The 25,373-nt window shown below is 40.0% G+C and overlaps 1 protein-coding gene across 1 annotated transcript in view; it reads right to left on the reverse strand.

The window, feature by feature from the left end:
* Positions 1-877: 877 nt before the first annotated feature.
* si:dkey-87k14.1 (leucine-rich repeat transmembrane protein FLRT2) overlaps positions 878-25,373 on the reverse strand; it is a 59,395-nt gene continuing 34,899 nt past the window's right edge. The window contains exons 2-3 of the mRNA XM_067614537.1: positions 6,059-6,404; positions 878-4,378 (exon numbers count right to left, since the gene is read on the reverse strand). Of these exons, the coding sequence (XP_067470638.1) occupies positions 1,922-3,928 (2,007 nt within the window). The 5' untranslated portion in view covers positions 3,929-4,378; positions 6,059-6,404 and the 3' untranslated portion in view covers positions 878-1,921. The remainder of the gene's footprint in view (positions 4,379-6,058; positions 6,405-25,373) is intronic.

Below are 25,373 nucleotides of genomic sequence, written 5' to 3' on the forward strand. Positions count from 1 at the left end.
CAGTGTTTTATTTATTATGATTCTTATCAAAACAGCTTGTTTGTATCATGTGTTTATGAAAAAAACAGATATATTGGCTGGTATAACGTTATCTGATTTTAAATACTGATATTAGTATTGGCCTTAAAAATTCAGTATTGGTCTGTCAATCCGTATAGTTATTTCAAAGAAATTCAGTTTGGCTTGTTCTGTTACTGGTTCCCCCACTACTTAAATGATTGATAGAAATCTAATCAGTTTACTTTGAGGGTGCATGAATCTTACATTGAAAGGAAGAGTTTGAGAATCACTGCACTAGTGAGAAAATATATTTTTTTGTGAATTGGGTGAAATGACCCTTAATGTGAAATAAACATGCAGTCTGTTTGCTTCATGCATCTGTCCTCATGTGCTTCATATAACTGGCTCCACTCCTATGAGGCTGTGGCCCCCACATGAAATCCCTCATTAAAAATGTTGCAGATACAGCCCTGCAACCTGCGTTGACAGCTTCAGACAATATAATATAATGTTTTTATGCAATAACAGTTTTGAATCTGTGACTTGAAACACTTTACAGGTCATTTAGCACTATTTTAATTCCTCATCTAGGTATGACATTACCTAATGTGCCACAAATTTAGGTTATTGTTTGACATCACTGGCTGGAAGTTCTCATATGTATGCCCTTAGTCCCATACAATTCAGCAGTGAGGCTGCTTTCATATAGCTTGGTGTTAAGCAGGTTTTGAGTGCAATCCATTTGTGGCTTTTGAGCTTTTACCAGTCATCCCCAAAGGACTCTTCCCTCTCCAAACAGACCTCTGTTACTATCACACTGAACTCTTCTACATACTTTTAGACAGTGACAATTCTGGGACAGATCATGAGGAGTAAGTTCAATTTTAAGATATGTTTTAATTAAATGTGTAATGAGGTAAATAAATAATCAAGAGCAAGAGGTTTCATCAACAATAATTCCAATTGAATGTATATACAGTACACCTTTTGTGCAAAAACATGGATTCAAAAGACATTTTAAGCTGATAACTTCAAGGCACATATATATATACTGTTTTACCATAATATTATTTTTGCTGAAAAAAAAGGGAAATTGTTGGTTTTTAATGGGTTCAACATACAGTAGATGGTAGATGTGCTTTTTTGCTGCTTACTTTGTGACACCCACCATCAAACACAGCCAGCACAAAGAACATGACCCCTTTACAGTGGTAATGTATTAATCTCGAAAAGCAGGTGAAAACACTGCAGCCTGCCACTTTCTGTGAATGTGTAATGAGTGTGACCTTTAAATTTCCTTTTTGAAGTAGAGAGAAATTCCGTTTGCATAAAAATATGTCCTCTTCCTAGAGCAGGAATCTAATAATTTGCCTCTCTATTGAGTGTAGCTGCAATTAAAGAAATGTGCCATATTACTGTGATGACTTGATTAAAAACAGTCACACTGTTTTCACATTGAAAACTGTTGTGGACTGTATGATTTCAAGAAAAATATGCCCTCTAGTGGTGAAAGTAGCTGATTTGTGCCTGTCTCTTTTCTTCTCTCTCTCATACATGAGTTCACTAGCTGGTTTCAGTCCTCTCATGATGTACTACAGCTACAGTGTGGATCCTGTACCTGTTATGGTCACAGTATACAATGACTTCAAAATCATTCACTATTACTGAAAATCAAAGTGAGACCCAGCCTTAATACTTAGAAATAAATGAATCCTGATTGTACATGTCAACTCAAACAGCACAACTCCAGAAACCAATAACTTATAAATCCAAAGTTGTTATATAAAAGATATCGTCCAGCCAGTTGTATAAATTACATTTCTTGAAGACACGGGGGTTTCAAATAATATTAACACTGTACAGTGTCCAGTAAAGTGTGGGTAGTTGTCAGTAAAAATGCTCCTGATGCTCTCTAAAACCATCATGTGCGACAAAAGTCTGCATCTTGAACATTGTTCTTGCAGTAGACTGTGCTGTTGTTCCCCAGGGGGCAGTCCCGGAAGCCGATGCCACCATTAGGGGTGTAAATAGGCTGAATGCGGAAATCTCCCTTGAGGAGCTGCTCGTTGTTGAGTGAGACTATCTGAAAGCTGGTCTCAGTCATTTCCAGGATGGAATTATCCTTTTTTGTGCCTGCTTCACAATAGTCATCTTTTCTCCGACCACGATTGTATTTCCACTTGGTGGAGGACTTGGAGCGGCTCTTCTTGTGCATATGCCAGCAGAAGATGCTGAGGAGTATGACCAGGACGACAATCACAGCCCCACCGATCAGCCCAGCCAGCAAGAAAGGTGAGCTGGGTTCTTGTTGCGTGGCCTGCTCCGGCCCTGATGGTCTTTTGTTGTTATCAGGGCTGAAAGAGGCCGGTGTGGTCATGGCCTCTGTGCACACTGTATCATCTTTGGGCCGGTAATTATTGAATGCATCTAAGGGAATGACACAGATCCGATAGGTGGACTTTGGCTCAAGGTTAGCCAGTCGGATACCCCGGTGATCCCCACCCACTATCCTCTCCCTCACTGTGTCCCCTGTCAGACTGGGCCCCATCCTGGCCCAGGTCACCTTGTAGGCAGTGACTGGAAAGGCAGCCACCCAGCTGACATGGATAGCTGAGCCATTCAAGATGGCAAATGTGACCTGAAGAGTCTCCCTTCGGGGATCCAGAGGTCGCTTAGTCCTCAACCCCCCCTCTCTGGTTGTATAGACAGGGTAGAGGGTGGGTAATGTGGGGAAAGGTTGCCTTGAGGAGGGGGAAACATACTGGGAGTCTGTAGAAGATGAAAAGGATGGGACCAGTGCAGTGTCAGCTGTTGAAGTGGACAACGGTGCTGTCGCTGTGCTCTGCGGGCACTGGACCAGTTCAGCACTCAGCTCCCTGATCACCATACCTCGGAACTTTTCAGGTTTATGGCACATGAAGCCGCGCACATTGAGCGAGGCTGGCAGAGATTTAAGCCATGACACCACCCATTTGATGCTGCAGTCACACAGCCAAAGGTTGTTCCGAACAGTGAGCTGTCTGAGACTGACGAGGCCATCAAAGACCCCCTGTGTCAGCGACTGCAGCTGGTTGCTAGAAATATCCAGTCTCTCCAGCTTGTGCAATCCTGAGAATGCCCTGATAGGGATCCGGTTTATCTGATTTTCCTGAAAGTTTAACTTGACGAGCACCTCCCCTGGGAGGAATGGGGGCGGGTATGTGAGTGAGTTGCGGGCCAGGGAGAGCTCTCTCAGGATGGCCAGGTCCTGGAAGGTCCCTGGTGCAATCCCTTCATCTGTCAACAGGTTTCCATCCAACAGGAGACGCTCCAGCCGAGTGACATTCCTAAATGCTTCCTCTGCGATGACTGCGATCCGGTTCTCATCCAATCGCAACTCTTTTAGATCATCTGGAAGACCAATAGGCACACTGCTCAGGTGGTTTTTGGTGAGGAAGAGCATCTTCAGGCTCACGGCCTCACGGAAGGCCCCTTCCTCGACCCCTACAGTAGAAATGGAGTTATCATCCAAATGCAGCTCCTCCAGCCAAAGAAGCTGGGCTAGAGCTGCTCTGGAGATGGTCTGAATGTTGTTCTCTTGCAGATGGAGAACCCTTACATTTTTGGGCAGGTTGATGGGGAATTCATCCAGCTGGTTGCCATAGAGATACACAGTTTCCACAGATGCCACATGATGGAGCTCCAAAGGGAAACCAGCATTATTGATTTGGTTGTTATGGAGGTAAAGGGTCTTATAACCCTCACCAATTCCCAGAGGCACTGAGGTCAGGCTCCGCTCGTTGCAGTAAACAAAGGTGCGATCACAACGGCACTCCTCGGGACAGTTGGAAGCCCGGGAGAACTGCAGGTGAAGGCCTAACAGTATGGGTATCCACGGCCTTATGAAGGAGGCCAAGTCCTTATTCCATAGACGCCACTGTATCTCCATTTCAAAAGTATCAGGAAAAATACAGAAATCACATCAAAGAAAAAACAATAAGAAACTGGGATTCGAAAAATCCAACAGAACAGTCATTAGATTTTGGCCACATGTACAGCCTGGTGCTGAAGAAGGTCTTGAGTAATCCCTTGGTAATTAGTTGTCCTAAGCTTCCCAACATAAGAGCAATGGTCTCATTAAGCAATATGATTCCTTCACCAGCCACTGTCCATAATTAAGCTGGGAGACATTAATAAAGTTCATCACATTTTCACCCTCTCTACTCTTTTACCAGTGGGAAGAGCTTTCCTAAGCAATCGATGCTGACAGAGCCATGTACAATACACTGGAGGGTTATCATTGGATGTCCTCTTCTTGCTTCCTTTCTCTTTCACGTTAAAAACCGCTGGTCCCAGAACAATGAAGCTTCTCTCAGACTTGACCTTTGGATCCTGAAACCTGTTGCAAAAGAAGAATAATAAGAAAATCAGTCTTTGCCCCCCCTAAAAATGCATGCTTTCCACCAAAAACCAAAGGAGTTTTCTTTCCTTTCTATCCCACAAATGCAAAGTGAGGCATTGTAAATTGGGAGAGCAGAGCAGTGTGCATACAAATGACTTACAGATCTGTTACATATTCCTTAGACACACAGCTGGAAGAAAATGATATTTGAAAAGATACAGAGAGCAGAGGTGTGGTAAAATGTCAGGAAAAACAAGATTAAAAATTCCAAGTCAGTGTGCAGATCACAAACATGAGCTCTAATCTTAAATGAAAACATATACTAAGCGGATTCAAACTTTTTTCCCCCCCCTTCCCGAGTTGATAACCACAAACGTGAACAAACTCACAAAAAGAACATTTAAAAAGATGGACAAATTCAAAGGATTAAAACATGTCAGCCAAAAGCATTTTGCAAGCAATGAGGTGTGAAGTGAGCTGGTGAAGGAGACGACTGGCTCACTGATGAGCACCATGAATCTGTTACCCAGGCAGTTCACCCCTGATGGATAGTGCCCTGCCCCACGGCACACAGGAAAGTCATCCTCAGGGGGGGAATTATCAAGAGGTGAAAGAAGGGACATCAGATATCAGTACTTGCTACAAAGCCAAATATTTGCCCTTAATTAACGCTAAATTAGACTAATCTTTTGCATTCTTCTTCACCCTTCTTTTGATTCATTAAGTTTTGCTGCTGTGCTGGAAGAGAGGAGGAGTCCTGGATAGTGATGAACGCAACCTGTCAGCAGAGATAAGATGAGACAAATTCCTTGCACGGGGACACAACTAAGATCGATGTGGGCCTCTCGCAATGAGGAGGTGCAGAGGTGCTACTGTGTGCACAAGGTCATATGATTTAAATAAAGTGGAGCAATTTCCTTGTCCACAGCAATGGTATTAGTTGGCACACACACAAAAGCCTCATTATTTAGCTGAATTCAGGAACACATTGATAAAATAAAACTCCCTATACTGCTGCACTTAACAATCCAATACAGTCCCTGCATAGGAAGTGATGATAATGTATTATTAGTGATTGTTATCTGGGTGGTAGTGATGATTAATAAAATGGCACCAGGCAGCAGCAGCCAATTGACAGATTGCATTGATTTGTGGCCAAGGCAGTTCAATAGTTATGTAATGTTCCTTGGGGGGCCAAACAAGGCATCAAACTGAGTCCAATTATGGTGACCTGACCTTATCAGCAGGGTCTTTGGCATCAATTCTATGACATATATATTCATGAGCCCCTATAAAAAGTTGTCTACAGACAGCCTTTGTTGTTGAGCAGCGCTGTCCCAGTTTGGAGAATAATCTGGCGGGTAGTTCATTTGGATTGCTCTGAGAGAGCGCGCCGTCTTTTTTGCTTTTACACCTAATGGAAATGAAGTGGATGATGGCATTTATTAAAGAAATGAATAAAATAGAGTTTTGAGAATGCATAATAACTGTTAAATAAATACTTAAATTTGTAAAAATCTGTCTGTAAATGCTGATTGTGATAATTATTTTTAAAAGAGTAAAAGAAAAACCTCAGTTTTTGCAGAAGGGAATAGATGTGGAATTTTAGTGGGAAAAGAAATATAATTATATTTGATTGATAATTGACAAACCTAATTGTTTTTTCGTCTTTCTTACCTTTAGGAAAGCAGAAAGTCTTGCTGCTGCACATAAAGCCAGTCTGCTGGTCTCTCCGCAGACTGCTGCGCTCACACCGGGCACAGAGTCCGCATCCTGCCCGCTGCGTCCGCTCTCCGCTCCCGCTGCGGAGCAGGACTGGTCTCACTTGGTTTGCCGGCGGAGAACTGGGGCATTATGCTGAATGTGCCAAGTCCTGACCAAAGCAGCCAGGAAGGAAAGGAAGTTCAGGTCATCCGTGGTCTGCTCCGCATCTTCTCCACGCCTCCTCAAAACACAACCCGACAGCCCGTGACTCCTGGCCCGCCGCGCTGTTCCGGAGCTGTCGGTGAAGTTCCTCCGCAAGCTTCAGAGGAAGAGAAGGGGACATGAAGCAGAGGGGAGAGGAGAGTTAGAGGTTCCCGGGCCGACACCCGCCGCTCCACCGATAGCAACCAGGGATATGAAGTCCATAGTCTGCTGTTCTAAAGACTGCCTGGTTCCTCCTGGAGCCCCAAGACTCACTCTATCTCTGTTAACGCGCTCTCTCTCTCTCACTCTCTCTCTCTCTCTCACTCTCTCTCTCTCTCTCTCTCTCTCTCTCTCTCTCTCTCCCTCTCTCATTTCTACTCATACACCCTCTTTCTCTCCCTCTGTCCTATCCTTACATGCCACTTTATTTCTCTCTCTCTTCTCTCTCACTTAAGGACGTGTGTGTGAACGCTTTAACTGTATAAAACGCTACATTTCCCTGACTTTAACAAATAATATATATATATATTTATTTCCTTATATGAATGAATTTAACCCATAACACAATGACATATAGACATGCATTAATGGGGAGAGTAGTTAAAAAACAATCTAAATAGTGAAAAATAATTGCCATATGAGGGTTTATATTCCTCAAGTTCTTCTATTTTGTATTATCTTCTATTAAACTTATCACTTATATGTACAAGCTTAAATGTTGTTAGCCAACCACCCTGCCTCGGGTTTGTTGAAAGTTAATAAAATATTTGATTAAACACAAATTTGTTTAAGAATATGCACAATACAACTGAAATATTGAATGTATTAAATGGATTTTGAAACAGGGCCACTCTAAAAAACAGAGCTTCAGGATTAAGAAAAAATATCAGAGCACCATATGGGCTTTCAGTATTTGCTGTGTTGTTGTGGTTCATAACACAAATGAATCATATTACCACAAAGTAACACTCAGATCACTTTGGGCCTTCAGGTTATGGGGCTTGTGTGATACAGTTTAATAACTTGTTTTAATGTTTATTTAACCACTCTGTTTCTCTTTTTGTGTATTGTTCTATCATATACGTTGCATAATGTGTCAGTATTTAAAAGGTTATTTTATTTGTTTAAAAGTCTGATGCTTGTAACATGTCTACTCTTTGTCTTTCCACATCTTTTACATATGCTATTGACAAATTTAAAGTAAATGCATAAAGACAGACAGACATATAATTTAAGGATATTTCCATCTCATTACTAACATATTAGAAAAATCAGCCTTTGAAGGAGGGCATGGTGAGTTAGTGGAGGAGTCATTACTAAGCAGCCCAGCATGGGGTACACATGGTATGATAATTTAACTTAAAGCCTTCAGTTCATTGTCCAGACTTCTGCATTAAGTTATGTTTTATATTATGGTTCAGCAGTGACTGAATAAGATTTTTTTTTTCTGCACATAAAAATGTTGCACATAAAAGTCTTTTTGGATAAATTATATACCTCTGTTTGAATTTGAAATATCTTTTTAAACATGCAAAAGTGATTTTTTTTTCTTCCAGAAATAAAGTCATAATATCTCAGTTAGTCAGGAGTTTTCCTCTGCCTGATGTCTCTATCCTGCTCTCACTGCAGTTTCAGAACTGCCCTATGTGTCACCAACTCTCGCAAAAGATGAACAGAAAAGCCACTGACGTGTCCAAACAGTGTTTGGGTTTGTGCAGACTATATATTTCCTGGGGCAAAGAGACATTTTTGTGCTTTGAGGCAGTGTATTCCCTTTAATGAAGGACTTCTGTTTGGAGGCGGATTCTTTGCAGGAAATTCAGACTCAAACATCCAGCAGGGTGATGAAACGAAAGAAGAGTGAACGGCTGCTACACAATGTTGTTTGAATTAAATGAATGCATTGCTTAACATCTGACCTGTCGCTGCTTTGCCCAGATGAGTTTTCTTTCTTCAGACATGTTCAAACGTCCAGACAGACACAAAAAACATGGAGACTTAAAACACAAGCTGTGTTCATAGAACCTTTGCTCTGCACTCTACACCGAGCTGAAGACTTTACATAAAGAAAACATCAGTGTACTGCAGAACACACTGCTCTTCAAATAACTGCTAACCTTCAACCATGCTCTCAGTATTACGCACACACACACACACACATACACACACACATACATACACAGTCTGTGGTTTTATTCATATCCTCTATTCACAACTCTCGGTTCAAACACTCACTGCCAAACACCACATCTGCTGCAGCCTCTTGCCACTCCAATCTATTAAATTAAAATTCAGGCTAAATCTGTCTGAAGCTTATCAGAGAGTATGTGGAGTCCGTGGCTAGCATGACGATGTTGGTTTAGCCCCACTTGTTTGTGTTGTCACTGTAATCTGGCTGGTTGTGTGTGTAAACTCGCAGCGACCTGGACAGCTGCTCAGAGGGTTTAGTGCAGGAGTTTGGGAGAAATGGATTACCTGGATATGTGACTGATTGTAGGGATCTGTTTACAAAACAGAAAGATGACTGGGGGGAATCAACTTTGTTTAGTTTAATCACTTAAACACACAATTTGATACGACTATATCAAACTATATCAAAAAATTTTTTATAAGATGGCAATTACTAGTACTATCAACAGCATTCGTAAGTAGCTTAGAAATCATACAATATTGTCCAAGATCGCTGTACATATTTTGAATCTCAACTGAGAAATGCTCAGATGAGCCAGCTTCTAAAGCTGCGCTAATCAATATTTTTAGTAAAAAAGTTTTTCTACTACTTTTTTGGTTCAGTCTCACCGTTCTCATTAAGTGTCTCTAACAAATCCACTGTACACTACCTGCTCAGCACCAAACAGCAGACACACAGAATTACTAGCTGCTGAACATGGTGGAGCATTTAAGATCAATAAAGCAAGTCTTTATTGATCCCCCGGGGAGATACAATGTAATATAATATATATCTATGGCTGTAATAATATAACAGAATATAGTAATAATATACGAAATATAATTTAGCATTTTACAATGGCATAGAATAAATTGATTAATGTAGCTTTAAAGCTAAAGTCTTCTACTTTCTTCTAATTTAAATATCAATAAGTAAATATATATCATTTGATGCATAGTGGAGTGATATTAAACATTAAAGCAAGATGCACATTTGGTTGAACTTGTCTATGTGCAGGACTGTGGCTTCCGTAGAGGTGATGTTCAGTGAAGTCATCAGAAAATAAAGAACATAAAAAGGGATTTAGTTTTTCTTCATCGGAAAAGGCTTTGAGACAACCTGAAGAGCATCACATACTGTAGGGAGATTACATTTACAGACATACATTTACAGATGTTCATATAATTGCATAGCCGTTAACAAAACAATCTGCAGTCAAGGCCCATTTACTCGCTTGTAGATGAGAAGATAAGAGCTTAGAATAATGGAACATTTAAACACCAATATTTCGAATGACTACGGAGAAAAACTTCATCTGAAGTCTGTGTTATTAGATGGAAAACTCTAGAACAAGTATATAAGTGGAGGATCGGGTGCTACTGGGGGGGGATTTGTTCTCATGACCTCAGTATTTCTAAAATCCTGGTTACAGCCTGGTCTACGTATGTGCTGCTTGTTTTTTGTTCCTGGGTAGTAAGTGCTATTTCCTAATTGCTTATACCTAAAAAGTACAGAAAATGGCTATTATTCCCTTCAAACTTAGCTTCTGTGACCAGGACAGTGATATTTTGAAATTTATTTTCCACAGCATTTCAGGTAGATTCAGTGCTGAGTAGCTGACATAGAACTTTCTAGAACTTTTCAGAATGTTCAAGAACTTTCTAGAATGTTCTAGAACATCAGTAGAACTTGTTACAACTCCAGTAATATAAGACATAAATACAGGGGCCATAAGCCCATCACTTCAGTTTAGTTCTAGCTGCCTTAGTGGATACATGTATGCATTTTCTGACCAGGTTATGCTGGACTTTGAGCGCTGCTACCAAGGTGTGTATAACAACATGATGGGAGACTATATTTGGGGGCTGATTTGTGAAAGTGATTTACAGTATAATCATAAAACTCAAAAAAACTCACTTCTAAATCATTTGTGTCACTTTTGTATAATTTAGGAATAAATACATGTTAATTTTGATTCACATGTTGTTTTTCTCTGATTTAGTGTTAACGAAAATGTGCAAATTCACCTCTTTTCCCACTGGAAATAGGTAAATATCAAAATATCATAGTCCAGGTCACAAAAGCAAAGTCTGAAGGGGATAGCCATTTTCTTTAGGCAGAAGTTATTAAAAAATAACACTTATTACAAAGGAACTAAAATTGTGTTTCATGGTGAAATCACTGTCAGTGCTCTAGATAACAGCTTGCTACCTGCCAATAAAGCCAGTTGCACAACAACTGTTCTCCACCACTTTGAACCTCACACACTTTAAAATGAACAGCAGAATGTGAGTGGTGGATAAACTTTTCACCCTTTTCAAAGTTTGATTCAAATAACTGGCAAACTCATTAACATGTGAAAGCAGTTTATCAGTTATTACCCTAACATGATTTGTCTCCAACAAACATGAAATAACATTGAAGTCAGTGTAAACTACTTGAGCTGCAGCTATCAGCCATATTGTTGCGATAGATGATTATCCAAAAACAAATCAACCATCCAAGCCAAAAGCTGGCTAATTGATTTCTGGGTCCAGGTAGCCTAGTGAGACACAGTAGGAGCAATGTTCTGATTACAGCATCTAGTCAACAACAACCCCGCTGCTGCACTGACTGACAGACACAAAAATGAGAACCCTGATGCTACAAAATGCCCAAATGCTCATAACACTTTTCTACAAGTGTGTGTTATTGATTTCCTGCTAAGAGATGTGATGACCAAAATACCAGACCTCCACTGCAAAACACACAGACCCGATGCCTGAGCAGGGATCTATGATCTCTGTTCATCAAACAATGACTACAACTTTTCTTTTCTATGGTGTAATATGCAGCATGTTTTACTACTACCCTATTCATTAATTCAATTATATATGTTTATAACTTGTCTGACTGCCTGTGTTTCTTGATCTGTCATGTCATTGTGTTCCCAGATCTAAGCATCTAACTCGGTGAGTACAGTGTTGTCACAACTGATAGAAATGATGGACAAAACTATGAAAATAAGATTCCTGTTGTACTTTCCCTTCATTAGATTAGTCAGTTGAGATACATTTGTTTTTGATAATCCAATCATCATGGTTACATGCTTCTGAAATGTGTCGATTTGCTGTTTGTCATTTTGCTGTAAATTAAATACCTTTTGCCTGCGGTGTTTTAGAGCTAAATGCTAATGGCAGCAATAACAATGTTAACATACTGCTGTTCAGCAGATATAGCTTTTGCAGGTATTGTAAGTATCGGACAATGTAAAATGTATATTGACTTGATGGTGGCGCTGGTGGAAAAGTCAGCAGATCACCAAGTTATTATACAGTAATTCATTCTAAGAGGTACATGTAGATATTTCAGACTGGACCAAAGTGATGATCTGAACACTGCCAACCCTTGCGGTGCTACAAATAATCAATAAATAATGACATTTTTAATTAGCTACAGCCATACCATCATGAGCATGCCAACCTGATGACTGTTCAATTTTTTGGGTCATTAGGATGTATTCATTGCATCACATTTATTTATTTATTGCAGGTAGGGTTACTCATCCCTACATACATCTTTGGCACACAATCAGCCAGATGCAGGACCAACCCACAGTATTAAGATAGTAGTAGTACACAGGATTTAACCATTAGTCCTTGACAGAGAGTATTCACTTTGTCAAATTAAAACACCTCTCAAGGCTTTGACTCTCTTCTTGACCCCTCTGAGTGTAGCTTTGATAAAACATACCACTCTGACCCTTAGATGCACACAAAGAAGCCTTTGGCTATTTTTGCTGCCTGTTCTGAATGGTGATTCCTATAACCTGACTGCTTTGTTGAAGCCCCAGGTGAGGATATGCCTGTAATAGCTAATTTCCCGGAAACACAGCGTCAACCTGATACATTTTTCATCCACTACATACTCATAATTTGTCTATCATGTATTGTTGTAGACATCCATCGGATCCTGCATCGCGCCTCGACCTCTGAGCACACAGCACCGTTGCTTTGCCTCTGCATCTTTTACTATTAATAAAGGAGCAGATCGCAGACAGACAGACAGCACCGGAGACGACAACAAAGAGGTTTTTGTCAGGACTTGGGGGGGGGAGGGGGGGGTGACAGGCGGTTCAATCAGTGTCGGGTTTCTTTAATGAGGATAAGGCTCAGTCAGGGGTGGATTATCAAGCAAGGAAAAAAAAGCCCTCAATCTTCCATCTGTTTGGATAATGTTTTCAGGGAGGAGAACGACAGAAAAAGTTCAAGATGATGCCTAGAGAAAACCATTTCCACATTTTCTGTTATCGCTAGCTGAATTTAAAAGTATTTAATTAGCATGTTTGAGACACTGACCCAGCGATCAACAGTTAATAAGCCTACAAAAAGAAAATGTTTTGAGTAAAAATAAATAAATAAATAAATATCTTAAGAGTAAAATTTAATCAAGCCGCTCTTGAATCCAAAGGAATGTCCTTGAGGTATCTGTGTAATTTGACTGGGGATGCCTTGAATACTTTAATGAGATACTTCTGTATGTATTTGCATAAATTTGTGAAGTTTTCATTTTGTCATCATGGTCTGTTTTGTTGACAAAATAGACTTACTGAATTTATTTTCAGTTCCCGTTTCAGACTGCAAAATCCCTGAAAAAATCAGTTAAATTAAAAGGGTTGACTATGAAGGAAGTGATTGGATGTACTATGCGTGTGTTTGCATGCGCTTATAACATGAAAAATTGACAATTTCTAGTATTAAAGGTTCTATATGTATATTTCAGGAATTCCATCTCAATAGTGACACCAGTGGCTGTTAAGTGAACTGCAGTCAGCATCCTGTTGCTAATGCTCGTGTGTGTGCTCGCACTCCATCAGTGTGAGTGAGCAGCGGCATGAGACTGTTGCAGGTGATGTCTTTTTCCTCATTTAGGGGAGGGCTGAGACATAAGTATAACTTTTCTGTATTTCCCTCTTTGCACAGAGATGCATTTATTTAGAGTAACCATAATTGATGGTGAGCAACATACACGTCTTCTACCAATACCAAACATTTTGAAAAAATTTGATTAAATGACTCAGATGCAATCAGACCAGAAATTGTTGTTGTACATTGTTACTTTTGCCCCTCTCTGTCTGGATGAAAGAAATACGGGTGCAGGACAAAAGTTATGGTTGAATAAATCAACCACAAATCAAGTAAGTACTCAATATTTCTGGCATATAATGCTCATTCATGCTTCAGTTAGTCCTCCAGGCAAATGACCATGTTCCCTTCAAATCATGTGGAAATTGGTCAGGGGCAGAGCTAGACTCTCAGCATAGCAGTAGTATTTTCGAGGGGCCCTTCTGAAAAAGTCATTTTAAAATTCACTTCATTTAATGATATATCCTATCCATTCCTATCCATAAACACAAATTGTTACTTATTAAGAAAAGCAAGCCTACTTTATGTCTAAGTAAACATACAGTGAAGCCACTTTGTCTTTGTCAATGTTAATATCCTACTTAACACACAGCAAAGTGAGGTTGGATAGTCTGACCTCATCCATGCACAAACGCGAAAAGCTCTTAATGAGCCTCAGACGGCTGAAACTTCAAGTTTCATTCACCACAAACATAAGAACATAACTAATATGTCATATTTTGGCTAAAGTTTTTAGTGAAGTGAGTCATAAACTTTGAATTGCTGCTTCTGCAGGCTTCACTTCCTGCAGAGTCAATGAGCTGAAATACAAACAGGGCCACACTGTCATTGCAACTCAGGTTGTAGTCGGAGGGGGGATTACATCCATAGTGATAAAAACTACCATAGAGAAAGAAAAAGTTAAAAGAGTTAAAGCTCTACTATTCCTGCTACGCACTATGTCCCCAGGGGGGCCCCTACTGAACGTGGGCCCTGGGGCAGTCGCCCCCTCTGCCCTTTGCAGCTGCTCTGCTTATGAAATTAGTCCAGTGTGTCAAACTCACCTGCATAATCACCATTCTCTTTTTGAATAGCATTGGGTTGGAATTTGTTGGAGTTTTTCTACTGTAACTCTGGCAAAACTGAGGATCGGCTGATTTTCAGATGCGGACTCAGTGGTGGGGGGTACCTAACGTGGACTTCCGTGATACAAGAGAAAAAGTCAGTGTTGCAACCATGCCCCCGATACTTTCATCCCTCCTCTATACTTCTCATAATAACATAAAAGATCTCTAACATTGTGTTTTGCACCGTGCTTCAGCAAAGCATCTCTCACTCCCAGTCAGTCAGCCTTCAGCCCCGCTGTACATGCACACGCTCGCTCACACACAAACACACACACAGAGCGAACACACAGACAATCCTGCTGTGCTGTGGCCGCTGGCTGGTAGTGATGCGCAGGTCAGGGTTTTTTAATACTCACACTCACCTGACCCACTACGGGCGCCAATCCGCACTGCCCAACCTGCAAACAGCCAACTTTGTTTACCGACCGTGTTAACTAAACACCGGAAGGCTCAGCCAGCTGTGGCCGGGGAGCAACGTGCTGCGGTTTTGTTGTGAAATGTGTGGTGGTTGATAGAGACAGCTAACTGTCTCAACCCCCCAAAAAACAAAGGTTCTGTAGCCAGAAATGGTGATAGCTGGCATGGTTCGACAGCTAGCCAACCTGGTGGGTAACAGAGCTTGAGAGCTAATATCTGCACTAGTGTTCTAGTTGGATAGCACCGTTTTTGTTATGGTTGATGTCAGTTGTGTTTTGATGTGGGAGAGAGGCAAGGCACTTGAGAGTGTGCAAAAATGTCATGTTTTGGATTTTCGTGGAAAAAATGGCTCAAGTCCTTCACATAGAAATCAGTCCACAGGCTGTTACAGGCAGCCATGAAAGTCGAGGAAGGTCTCATTTTTTAAGTTATGTTGCAATCTGTTCACACCTAAGCAATAAAAAAACAATTAATACATGTAAATTGCTTCATAATTCTACATATAGAACCTTTAAGTCAAAATACTTTTAGAGAAGTCGTTCTTTTGAGAATAAAGTAATATTACAAGTATAAATCAATCATCAAGCAGAAATCTATCATGGGCAGAAATTATGGGGGGGACAGAGAGGTCTAGACCCCCATCCTGGGAAAAAGAGAGTTGTCCCCTCTAGACTGTTCAATAAAATCATTGTCACTTAAAAAAAAAAAAGAAGTCCCTCCTGATTGAAATATCATTGTAAACATGACTATATTATTTAAAATAATATAATAATATGCACTGAAAGCACTTGTGCTAATTATAGATGCATAACAATGTGTTTTTAAGTTTTAAAAGATTGTGTCCCCCCTTCATATGTCTCACAGTGATTTGGTCCACTGCCTACCATTCCTGAACCCCCACACACATTAGCGCTCTGCTTTTATTACTACCTTTATGTTATGTTATACTGTTATGTCTTTTTTCTCCGAATATTACTCAGTCATAATTTGCTCCATGGTTGTTTCTTTCTTTAAGAATATATACACCCTCTCCCACTTTATCTCTGTAGGTTATATTTTCCTCCTTCCACCGGCTGAAACTGAAATCTTTAATGACACTATTACTCCTCACCTCGTCTCACTCCTCTGTGAATCTTTTTTTTTATTTGAAATCAAATTGCATCAGCACATCATTCCTTTACATTTCAGCCGCTAGTCCTTTTAAGATCCTGTCTTCAGCAACTCCTGGGCTGATATTGTTTTCATCATTTTTCCATCCTCAGCAGGCATCAAAGGGGCTTCCCTGCCAAGATCTTAGACGCTCACTGAAGGTCACTCTCAGTCAAAGCTCCCATTTACACTCAATGACTTTTTATTCTCTTATTTATTTATTTTCTGGTGGGAAATCAGCTCTTTGATCAGTTTGCAGCCTTTAACATCAGTCTCACCTCTGTGCATGCACTATTTATTCATGCAGTCACCTCACAACACTGTTAGTTGACAGTTTAGCATAATGTGGAAATAATTAGCATATGCGTCAAAGAGCACCATGCAGGCTTAGTGGACAAAATGAGGTGAGACTACAGGGTTGCTATTCAACTTTTGTCACAACAGGAAGTTGAGTCGTTTGACCATTTGGGGGAAAAGATGTTTTACTTTAAAACCTGTGAAAACCTGATCAACAGGGCCAGTCAGACTTATTGGGGCCCAAAAACAAATCTCATTTAACCCCCCCAAGCCCCCAATCTCAAAATGCTGTTACATGTCACATGACTGCACTGACATAACATACAGTACTGTGTCTCATGAGCTACACAGTATGATCACATGAGAGAGTATAGGTGCTTTCACACAAACTGTTTGGTTCAGTTCAAATGAACTCTTATGTGTCTTCTTGTTTGGTTTTATGTATACATACTATACTCTCTCTCTCTCTCTCTCTCTCTCTCTCTCTACATATATATATATATATGTATAAATATATTTAAAAAAAAATCCCCCTCACTCCCCTCCCATGGGTTTGGTGGTGGTGGTGTGTCTTCCTCAAGCTCGGGTCCTCTACCAGAGGCCTGGGAGTTTGAGGGTTTTGCGCAGTATCTTAGCTGTTAGGACTGGGCTCTTCTGGACAGAGACTTCAGATGTTGTCCCTGGAATCTGTAACATTGTAACATTGGATTGCTTCATCGATCACCAAGTGAAAACAGTCCCCAACAATTGCACTATTTACACCGATTTGAATAATGTTTGCTAAAACTACAGTGTCCAGCCAAAATGAAACTATATCTTCGTGAGGTGTTTTTAAAGATTATTGCCGGAACCAACTGGCTTGGGGCTGAGAGTCACAGACAGAGTAGGGGAGTCAGAAAGTACTGAGAAACAGACTAACTTTTCTTATCGTTGGTTTGGGTCTTTTATGGGATTTGTTTAAAAAATATATAACAAAAATATAAAACATTGCCAACCGTATCCTTTAACCCTCCTATGTCCCCCCAGCTTTCATATTTTTGTATGCCATATGTGTAATTAGTTTAACTGATGACCACTGCCTAAAAAAACTTAATTCTATTGTTTTGGAGACAGCAGCACTGCTACCTGTTGCAGGATGAGCCAATTTACTCATAGCTTTGGGCTTAGCCCAGGGTGCACAGCAGCAGACAAAACTCCCTCACCCCAATCTAAGTGTCATATTGTCTGTCACTGATGTCAACAAGCCAGTGACCATCTGAACTTGGAAAACCATGATGGATGGCTTTCGGAGGGTAAAATTGGCCACAGGGGGCCATGCCTTTGAGTGTGGTTCTCTCTCCAGCTGCCTTTTCCTGCACTTCCCAGCCTCAGAAGTCTTTTACAAAAACCAACTTGTGCCCAGCCTGGTATGACTTTCTGTTATTTTAAAGTTTGACCAATTTCCATCTGACAAATAACTACAAAACTCTCTGAGAAAAAGCAGGCATGACATTTCCCACAGATTTATCTCGCAATTGCTCTGCTTTCCACAATTTTAAAAATCTGGCAGCAGACTTTTCATATCAGCTGTACGGGGCCGAGCATTGCTATTCACAGCACATTGGTATACTCAGAGCAATTTGAATTTGGAAGCTGGATGCTCCTCTTATGCAACTAAAAGTACACTGTCATGACAGACTATTTTATTGTGAGAGACATTCTCACCACATTTTCTTCTCTATGTTACATGCTGTCACCTCAATCTGCAATGTGGATTACAGCGGAGGTATCTCAAGAGGCTTCTGCACTTGAACCTGACTGCTGCTTCTCAGCCAGCAGAGTGGATGGGAAAACTAAACAGTTCACTAGGATTGAAATGAATTGTATACGTGTTCCCGATGGACACAATTTAAAGAAAAAAATCCTGCATCCAACCCTACAAGAATGTTGATGTTGCATGATTCTGCTACACTCAGGATCATGTTCACAATTTATTTTTTACATCTGCTGCCAGCATTTTTTCCAGTTCTCACTTTCTACAATATGTGTGCATTAAAAACTGATTAAAGGAATACTTCTATTTTGGTAAATATACTTAGTAGCCTTCCTGTGGGGAGTCAGATAAAAAGATCCACTCTCATATACTGTATGTATATGTATGTTAAATTTATGGCAATACATTTATGGTCTGTATACCAGGCTAACTTAGTATACAGACAGGAAATAGGGGGAAACAGCTAGCCTAGCTCTATCCAAAGGTAACAAAGTCCGCATACCAGCACCCCTAAAGCTCAGAGATTAAAACAATACATCTTACTTATTCAATCCAAAAAAAAAAAAAAAAACCTAAGAGTAAAAGTCAAAATGTGGTTTCATGGGGGGATCTGTGCCAGATTATTTCTTGCCTGGGAGCAGTAACTTCCTGCATCCAACCACCTCTCTGATCGTCCTCCAAAAACTCTGTGTCTTTTGCATGCTTTTGTAGTTCTGACACAGTTCATCTTTCTGACAGCTAACTAAAACTAAAAGAAAGTTGAGAGCTTGAGAGAGAAATTAAAACTTCCTGCTTTCTTACCTCCACACACACCTAGACAATCAGTGTGTTAAGTGCGTGTGATTGTCAGATTGTCAGTTTTTGAAAGTTACATAAGTTCCAACATCTCTTGTCAAGGCCTTCAGGAGTTTATTAAGTTAAAGTTAATTACTTTCAACCAATTAAAGCCACCTGGAAATGACTGCCAATTTAAAATCCGAAATCAAGAAACAAAGATGACAAAATTTGTTTATTTCTGATGGAACCCAGCTAATCAAAGCTGTGGATGAGAAAAACAGCTGAAAATTAATCATTGAGGGAAATGAGGCCCAATAACTTATTAAAACAGAGGTTATGAAAACAGGACCTGTTCTGCATATTATATTAACTCAGGGGGACTTTTCCAAGAAGTAGGATTATTGAGTTATCTGGGCAACTTTGCTTAAGTTAAACCTGGAACACGCCTTTTTTTTACCAAATCAGACCATGTTCAAGATGTGACAGCTTTCCAAAGTTATCTACATATCTCATTAAAACCTGCTGCTCAAAACTGGTGGACAACTCTGGATGTACAATACGAGGAATGGAACTCAAAAATTATATGATAAAGTTGATCACCTGTCATTGAAATTACCATTAACTAATCTTGGTAATATACTGTAAAGCTTATCGAATGTGGCTTACGACTGACAAACTGTGACACAATCTAATGCACCATCCATCACCAAATATTGTAACATGAGTATGAAGTAAGACACACTGCATTTTGAATTCTGATTGTCAAGTTTAGTCAAGTCAGTTTTATTTATATAGCCCAGTATCTCAAATCACAAATTCCCTTTAACAGGGAAAAATGGTTAAGAAACACTTAAAATTGCATTTTTTAATCATTTGTTTGTTTGTTTTTTGGAAAAACTGAACCAAAACAATAAAGTTGCATTTAGATAGCTAAAAATGAGCTGAACTCACTATGACGCTCCATAAAGCGGAAGGAAGCTCATAGACTGTAAAAAATATGGATGTAGCTACTGTGACGTCACCCACTGGTTTTTGAAGAGTGGTTTTGAAGCTCTACTTACTTTCCTTGGCAGAGGAATCACTCATCTATAGTTTTATCATGAGCAGGAAGAGGCAGAATTAGGTGACCTTTAAACAGATTGACTTCTTAACTTCTTGACTTGTAAGACCTGGATAATCCAGTTGAATAAATACAAGATTTCAGCTCGTGAAGCTAGTGTCAGAGGCTGTGTGAGGAAAGCGGAAGGGGGTAAATTAACTGGATACTTTTATAATGCTTAATGACAGTACGTGATGATAATGAGGACAGATGAAAAGAGTAGAAGAAACATGACAGATTCTCTATTGTTACTGAGGATAAGTGATGACAGGATGATGAGTGGAGAGGAAAGAAAGACAGGAAGGGAATGAGAGAGAGGAGGCCACCAGATAGCGATCTGCTGGGCTGGAGGATCTGGCCAGAAGAAAGCCTGAGGGCAGGAGCCTGGACTAGCTTGATCTAACATTCAACAGAGCCTCAGAGTTTGGCCACAACCCATCCCTCACTGCAGGAGCAGAATAGCAGGAAAAGGAAGCACTGGAAGAAAGTAAAACCAGAGGCATGGACAGATGGAATACTGAGACTCTGAGGGAAATGATCACCAGCAAGCAGGAAGAACAAGAGAGCAGAAAAGCTACAGTGGTCCCAAAAGTACATTATTTTACTCTACTGTAATCATAGTCCGCCTTTCAGCTCACTCCCGGTGCCAGAGGAAAGTAACTGGCCCCACCCACTGAGTACCATCACGACTCAACTAGCGTCCTGTTCAACCTTCACAAACATCAGCCATGCTTAATTTGCATACAATAAAACATCAACCATCACCCATGACTGCAGTTTAATTTTTTTTTATTTTATGACTGTTGCGGCACCAAATACAAGTATAAGCCCATAGTGACGCCAAAAGGTACAGGCCAGTTCACTGCAGGCCATCTCTCTCACACATAATGCACCTTTAAAATGTCTTCTAAGTCTCTAAAAATGTCACTTTCCAATGACATCAATGTTAAGTCAAGCATGATTCTGTTAATTCAACATTCTAATTTAATGTTTTGATCTTAGGTGTTTCGGTTTAACTAGTGACCCTGTTAACTGGCAACTTCCAGCTGAATGTGTCATGGTTGCTCATAGTGACAGCAGCTGGCTCCTAAAAGCCTTATCAATTTACTGTAATCAATACATACTCATCTGTGTTTATTAGCTATGCTAATACAAAAAGCTCAACTGCAAAACAAACAAACAAACAATAGAAAAACAATAGAAAGATGATAAAAAGATTAAAAGACAATACAAAGATGCTCGAAAGACAACATTAAATAAAAGCAAGTCTGTAAAAATGGGTTTTAAGAAGTGATTTAAAAGAAGTCACTGATTCTGCGAGCCTTATCTCCTCAGGCAGGTTGTTCCAAAGCCGAGGGGCCCTGATGGCAAAAACACGGTCACCTTTAGATTTAAGCCTCGACTTTGGAACAGCCAGAAGGACCCCACCTGAGGATTTAAGGCTGCGGGCTGGCTCATACGGGGTCAACATATCTGTTATGTAGCTTGGGGCCAGACCCAGATGTGCTTTAAAAGTGATCAGCAAAATCTTAAAATCAATTCTAAAATAAACAGGGAGCCAATGGAGAGAAGCCAGGATTGGGGTGATGTGATGTTGTCTGTTAAAACCAGTTAGAAGCCCAGCGGCTGCGTTCTGGACTAGTTGGAGGCGAGAGAGGGATTTTGTGTTATGCCGGAAAGGAGGGAGTTACAGTAATCTAGTCTGGAGAAAATGAAAGCGTGGATGATTTTTTCAAGATCAGAGTGGGAGAGCATTGGCTTTATTCTAGAAATGATTCTTATTTGGAGGAAGCAGGACTGGACAACTTTTTTAATGTGTGGTTTAAAACTTACATCTGAATCAAACAGTACTCCTAGATTTCTGGCAGTTGGCTTCATGTAGGTGGATAGGGGACCAAGACTGATGGGGTTATTTGGATTAGGGGGACTGAACAGTATAATTTCTGTTTTTGAGTTGTTGAGTTGAAGGAAATTTTGTGCCATCCAACAGTTGATATTGTAGAGACAATCTATAGCAGCAGCTAGGCTTCTTGGGTCACTGGGTCTCAGGGGAAGGTATATCTGTGTGTCGTCTGCATAGCAATGAAAAGAAATGTTGTGTTATTGAATGATTTGGCCAAGTGGAAGCATGTGGACCTAAAATCAAACCTTGCGGTACACCACTGGTAATGTGGGCTATGGAAGAAGCGAAGTTACCAATAGTGACCGAGAAAGTTCTTTCTAAAAAGTAAGAATAAAACCAAGTGCAGTGTCCTTGATGCCCACCCAGGTCTTAAGACAGTCAACTTAAATAGTGTGGTCTAATGTGTCAAAAGCTGCACTCACATCTAAAGGAATTAAAATTACGCTCTTCCCCCTGTCAGCTGCTAAAAGGAGGTCATGAGTTACCTTGAGGAGGGCAGTTTCTGTGCTATGTAAAGCTCTAAAACCTGGCCTGAATTTCTCTAGCACATAAAACCTAAAAGTTGGGTTGAAACAACCTTTTCTAAAACTTTACTTAAAAACAGAAGTTTAGAAATTGATCTAAAATTATTAAAAACAGAGGGATCAAGGTTAGGTTTCTTTAAAAGAGGTTGCACTACAGCATGTTTAAAAATAGAAGGAGAAAGTCCATTCTCTAGGGAACTGTTGATAATCAATAAAATACTGGGGCCAACTATGTCAATTACTTCTTTGAGAAATTTGGTGGGGATAGCATCAAGGCTGCACGTGGTGGGCTTCATGTGGGCAATGATATCAGATAAAAATGACAGTCACATATGTTTAAAATTACTAAAATAACAATGAATGTCCCTGCTGGTATGTAAATCATGGGCTGGGGGGGGGGGGGGATTTGTTGCCTTATATCCATGACTTTTTTACTAAAAAAATTTAAAAACTTCTCACACGTGTCTTTTGACGCATCAATAAAATGACAAGGGGAGGGGGTGGTGACTGAGTCTATTATTTTAAATAAAATCCTGGGTTAGAATGATTTGCTAAAATTAAACTAAAAAAAAATTATGTTTTAGCTTCTTTAACTGCCTTTTGACAATTTGTCATTGTGTCTTTCCAGATCTCATAAAATACATGTAAACCTGTTTTTTCCATTTGCGTTCCTTTCTCTTACAGTCTCTTTTTAATTCTTTGGTGGATTCATTTAGCCAGGGTTGCGGTTCTCTATTTGACTTTTTATCCTTGTAAGGGGCAACAGAGTCCAGGACAGATTGACAAGTGTGATTAAAAAGAGAAACCAGCTCCTCTGTATTAAAATGAGGATTAAAGGCAGTTAAAAAAGCAGTAGTAAAAAGCTCAGAAAACTCGCTAGCAGACATAGAATTAAAAACATGGCGGCGGAGGGGTATACTGTGATTAAAAGGTACTTGGGTTAAAACCACATTGAATAAAACTGCTTTGTGATCAGACACACAGATATCCTTAATCTCAAAATTGCCGGGGCTGAGACCGCTGTATAGAATTAAGTCAAGAATGTGACCCTTGGAGTGTGTTGGTTCTTGTATTGCCTGAGTGAGGTTAAAAGATTCTACAGTGTCTTTAAAATCAGTTACAAACGTCTGCGAAGGGCAGCAGATATGAATGTTACCTAAAATGAGAATTTTGTGATACTTTGACATGAAATAAACACAGCCAGTATTCAATGGGTTTGACCAGCCTACTGTCCGTTTAACCTGTGACCATCACTGTGGATACCGCAATGAGATTCAGTGTTTCCTTTCAAGCAAGCTATTTAAACAGACTGATTTCAGAAAAATAAGTGAAGAAATGTGAAAGCTTCTTGTTGGCAACACCATTTAATTTACTTAATGTAATACAAAAAGGACCAGATGAATACTGTGTTGAACATACAATAAATTAAGACTTTTAGGAGAACACCTACATGTTCTGTTTGTGTTTTCGGCAGCTACCGTCACCTTGACAACCACAACACATTCAGCTGAAAGTCACCAGTTAACAGGTCACTGGTAAAACTGAAACACCAGCATGCTAACCTCAACTAGCTGCTTTCAAACTTCCTGCTCTGGCATCGCACGTCCACAAACAGCCACTGGGCGGTTAAAAACTCTGAATAACAGTCTGTCACAAACTGAAGCTCAGAAGGTTAAGCAGGCTTTTTAGAGACAGAAAGAGATAATATTTTTTAAAAAGTGAAACTAAAAGTGAAAAGGCAACAACTGTTGCTGACAACTAAACAAACACCGCACTTCCAGTTTCCGCTCGAGGAAACTATAAAAGAAGGAAGGGTCATTACATCACTGTGTGGCGCTTGGGCGCACATTGGTGCCACACATGAAAGCTCTCGGCACAGTTAGCGAAACAGCTAGCATGGCTCTATAAAAAAAGAAAAAAAATGGTCATCACTTCTAAAACTCACATATTAACACCTTGTATCTTGTTTGTTTCATTCATAGAAAAATAAGAGCAACAATTTTTGGTTCTAGGGGAAGTTACATGTTGAACATATTTCTTAGTGAACAATAGCGGAGACTGTCTTGACATCACAGTGAAATTGCCAGGTTTGGTATCATCATACCAAAACCTTTACTTGCTGACTGTACCTTAGCATGTAAAAAGTCATTATGTATTTGAATGCACAGTGGAACTAGACAATTAACTGATTTCTAGATAATGAGTAAAATCCTGAAGTTGAGTTAAAATGATGTAAAAATACAAACAAAATATCATCTGGCAATCAGGATTGTGCAATATCACAGAAGTTTACTCTCCAGATCCCTCCCTTCAGATTTATTTCCTAAGTTAAGAGAGTTGATAAAAAAACGTTTACTCATAACCCTAACCCAAAAATGCATCACTGAGAATTTTTGTTAGGTGTGATCTCTTACTCTGAGATGCTTGATAAATACGGCCGCTGATTCCTCACTGATTTCCTACCTGAAAACCAATCAGCCAACTTGCTACCAAGCCAACCAAAGGTAACACTACCAGCAAGTGATCCTGAGATGTCTGGGGTGTGGTGGGCAAGGGTGTTTCTATGTAACTAGGATCATTTTCCCTAACTTTAACCAAGGTTGCCTAACCTTCACCATACCTTAGGTACAATGTATTTGCCATGCTAAAAACACTGGCAGACTAAACCACCACAGCATCTGTGTTGACTGTGAATGACATTGGTGGGCCAGATACATCACTTGTAACCACAAAACAAAATAATCTTGCATTCTGAACAAACATTGGCTAACATAAGCACAATGTCAGGCTAAATGAATGAAGTGCAACAAAATGATGTCTATTCATCAAGCTACAAAAACGTAATCATTAAACATAATTCTGGATTTTGCAGAATTGTCCATCATCAACATTAATTTGGTTGAATTAATCAGAGACACTGCAAGAAATCCACTAGGCTGATCAGTGTTTCCACAGCCAGCATGGTGATGCAACTTCTGCCTCTAG

Source organism: Thunnus thynnus, chromosome 16, assembly GCF_963924715.1.
Source record: "Thunnus thynnus chromosome 16, fThuThy2.1, whole genome shotgun sequence".
NCBI classification, from domain to species: Eukaryota; Metazoa; Chordata; class Actinopteri; order Scombriformes; family Scombridae; genus Thunnus; species Thunnus thynnus.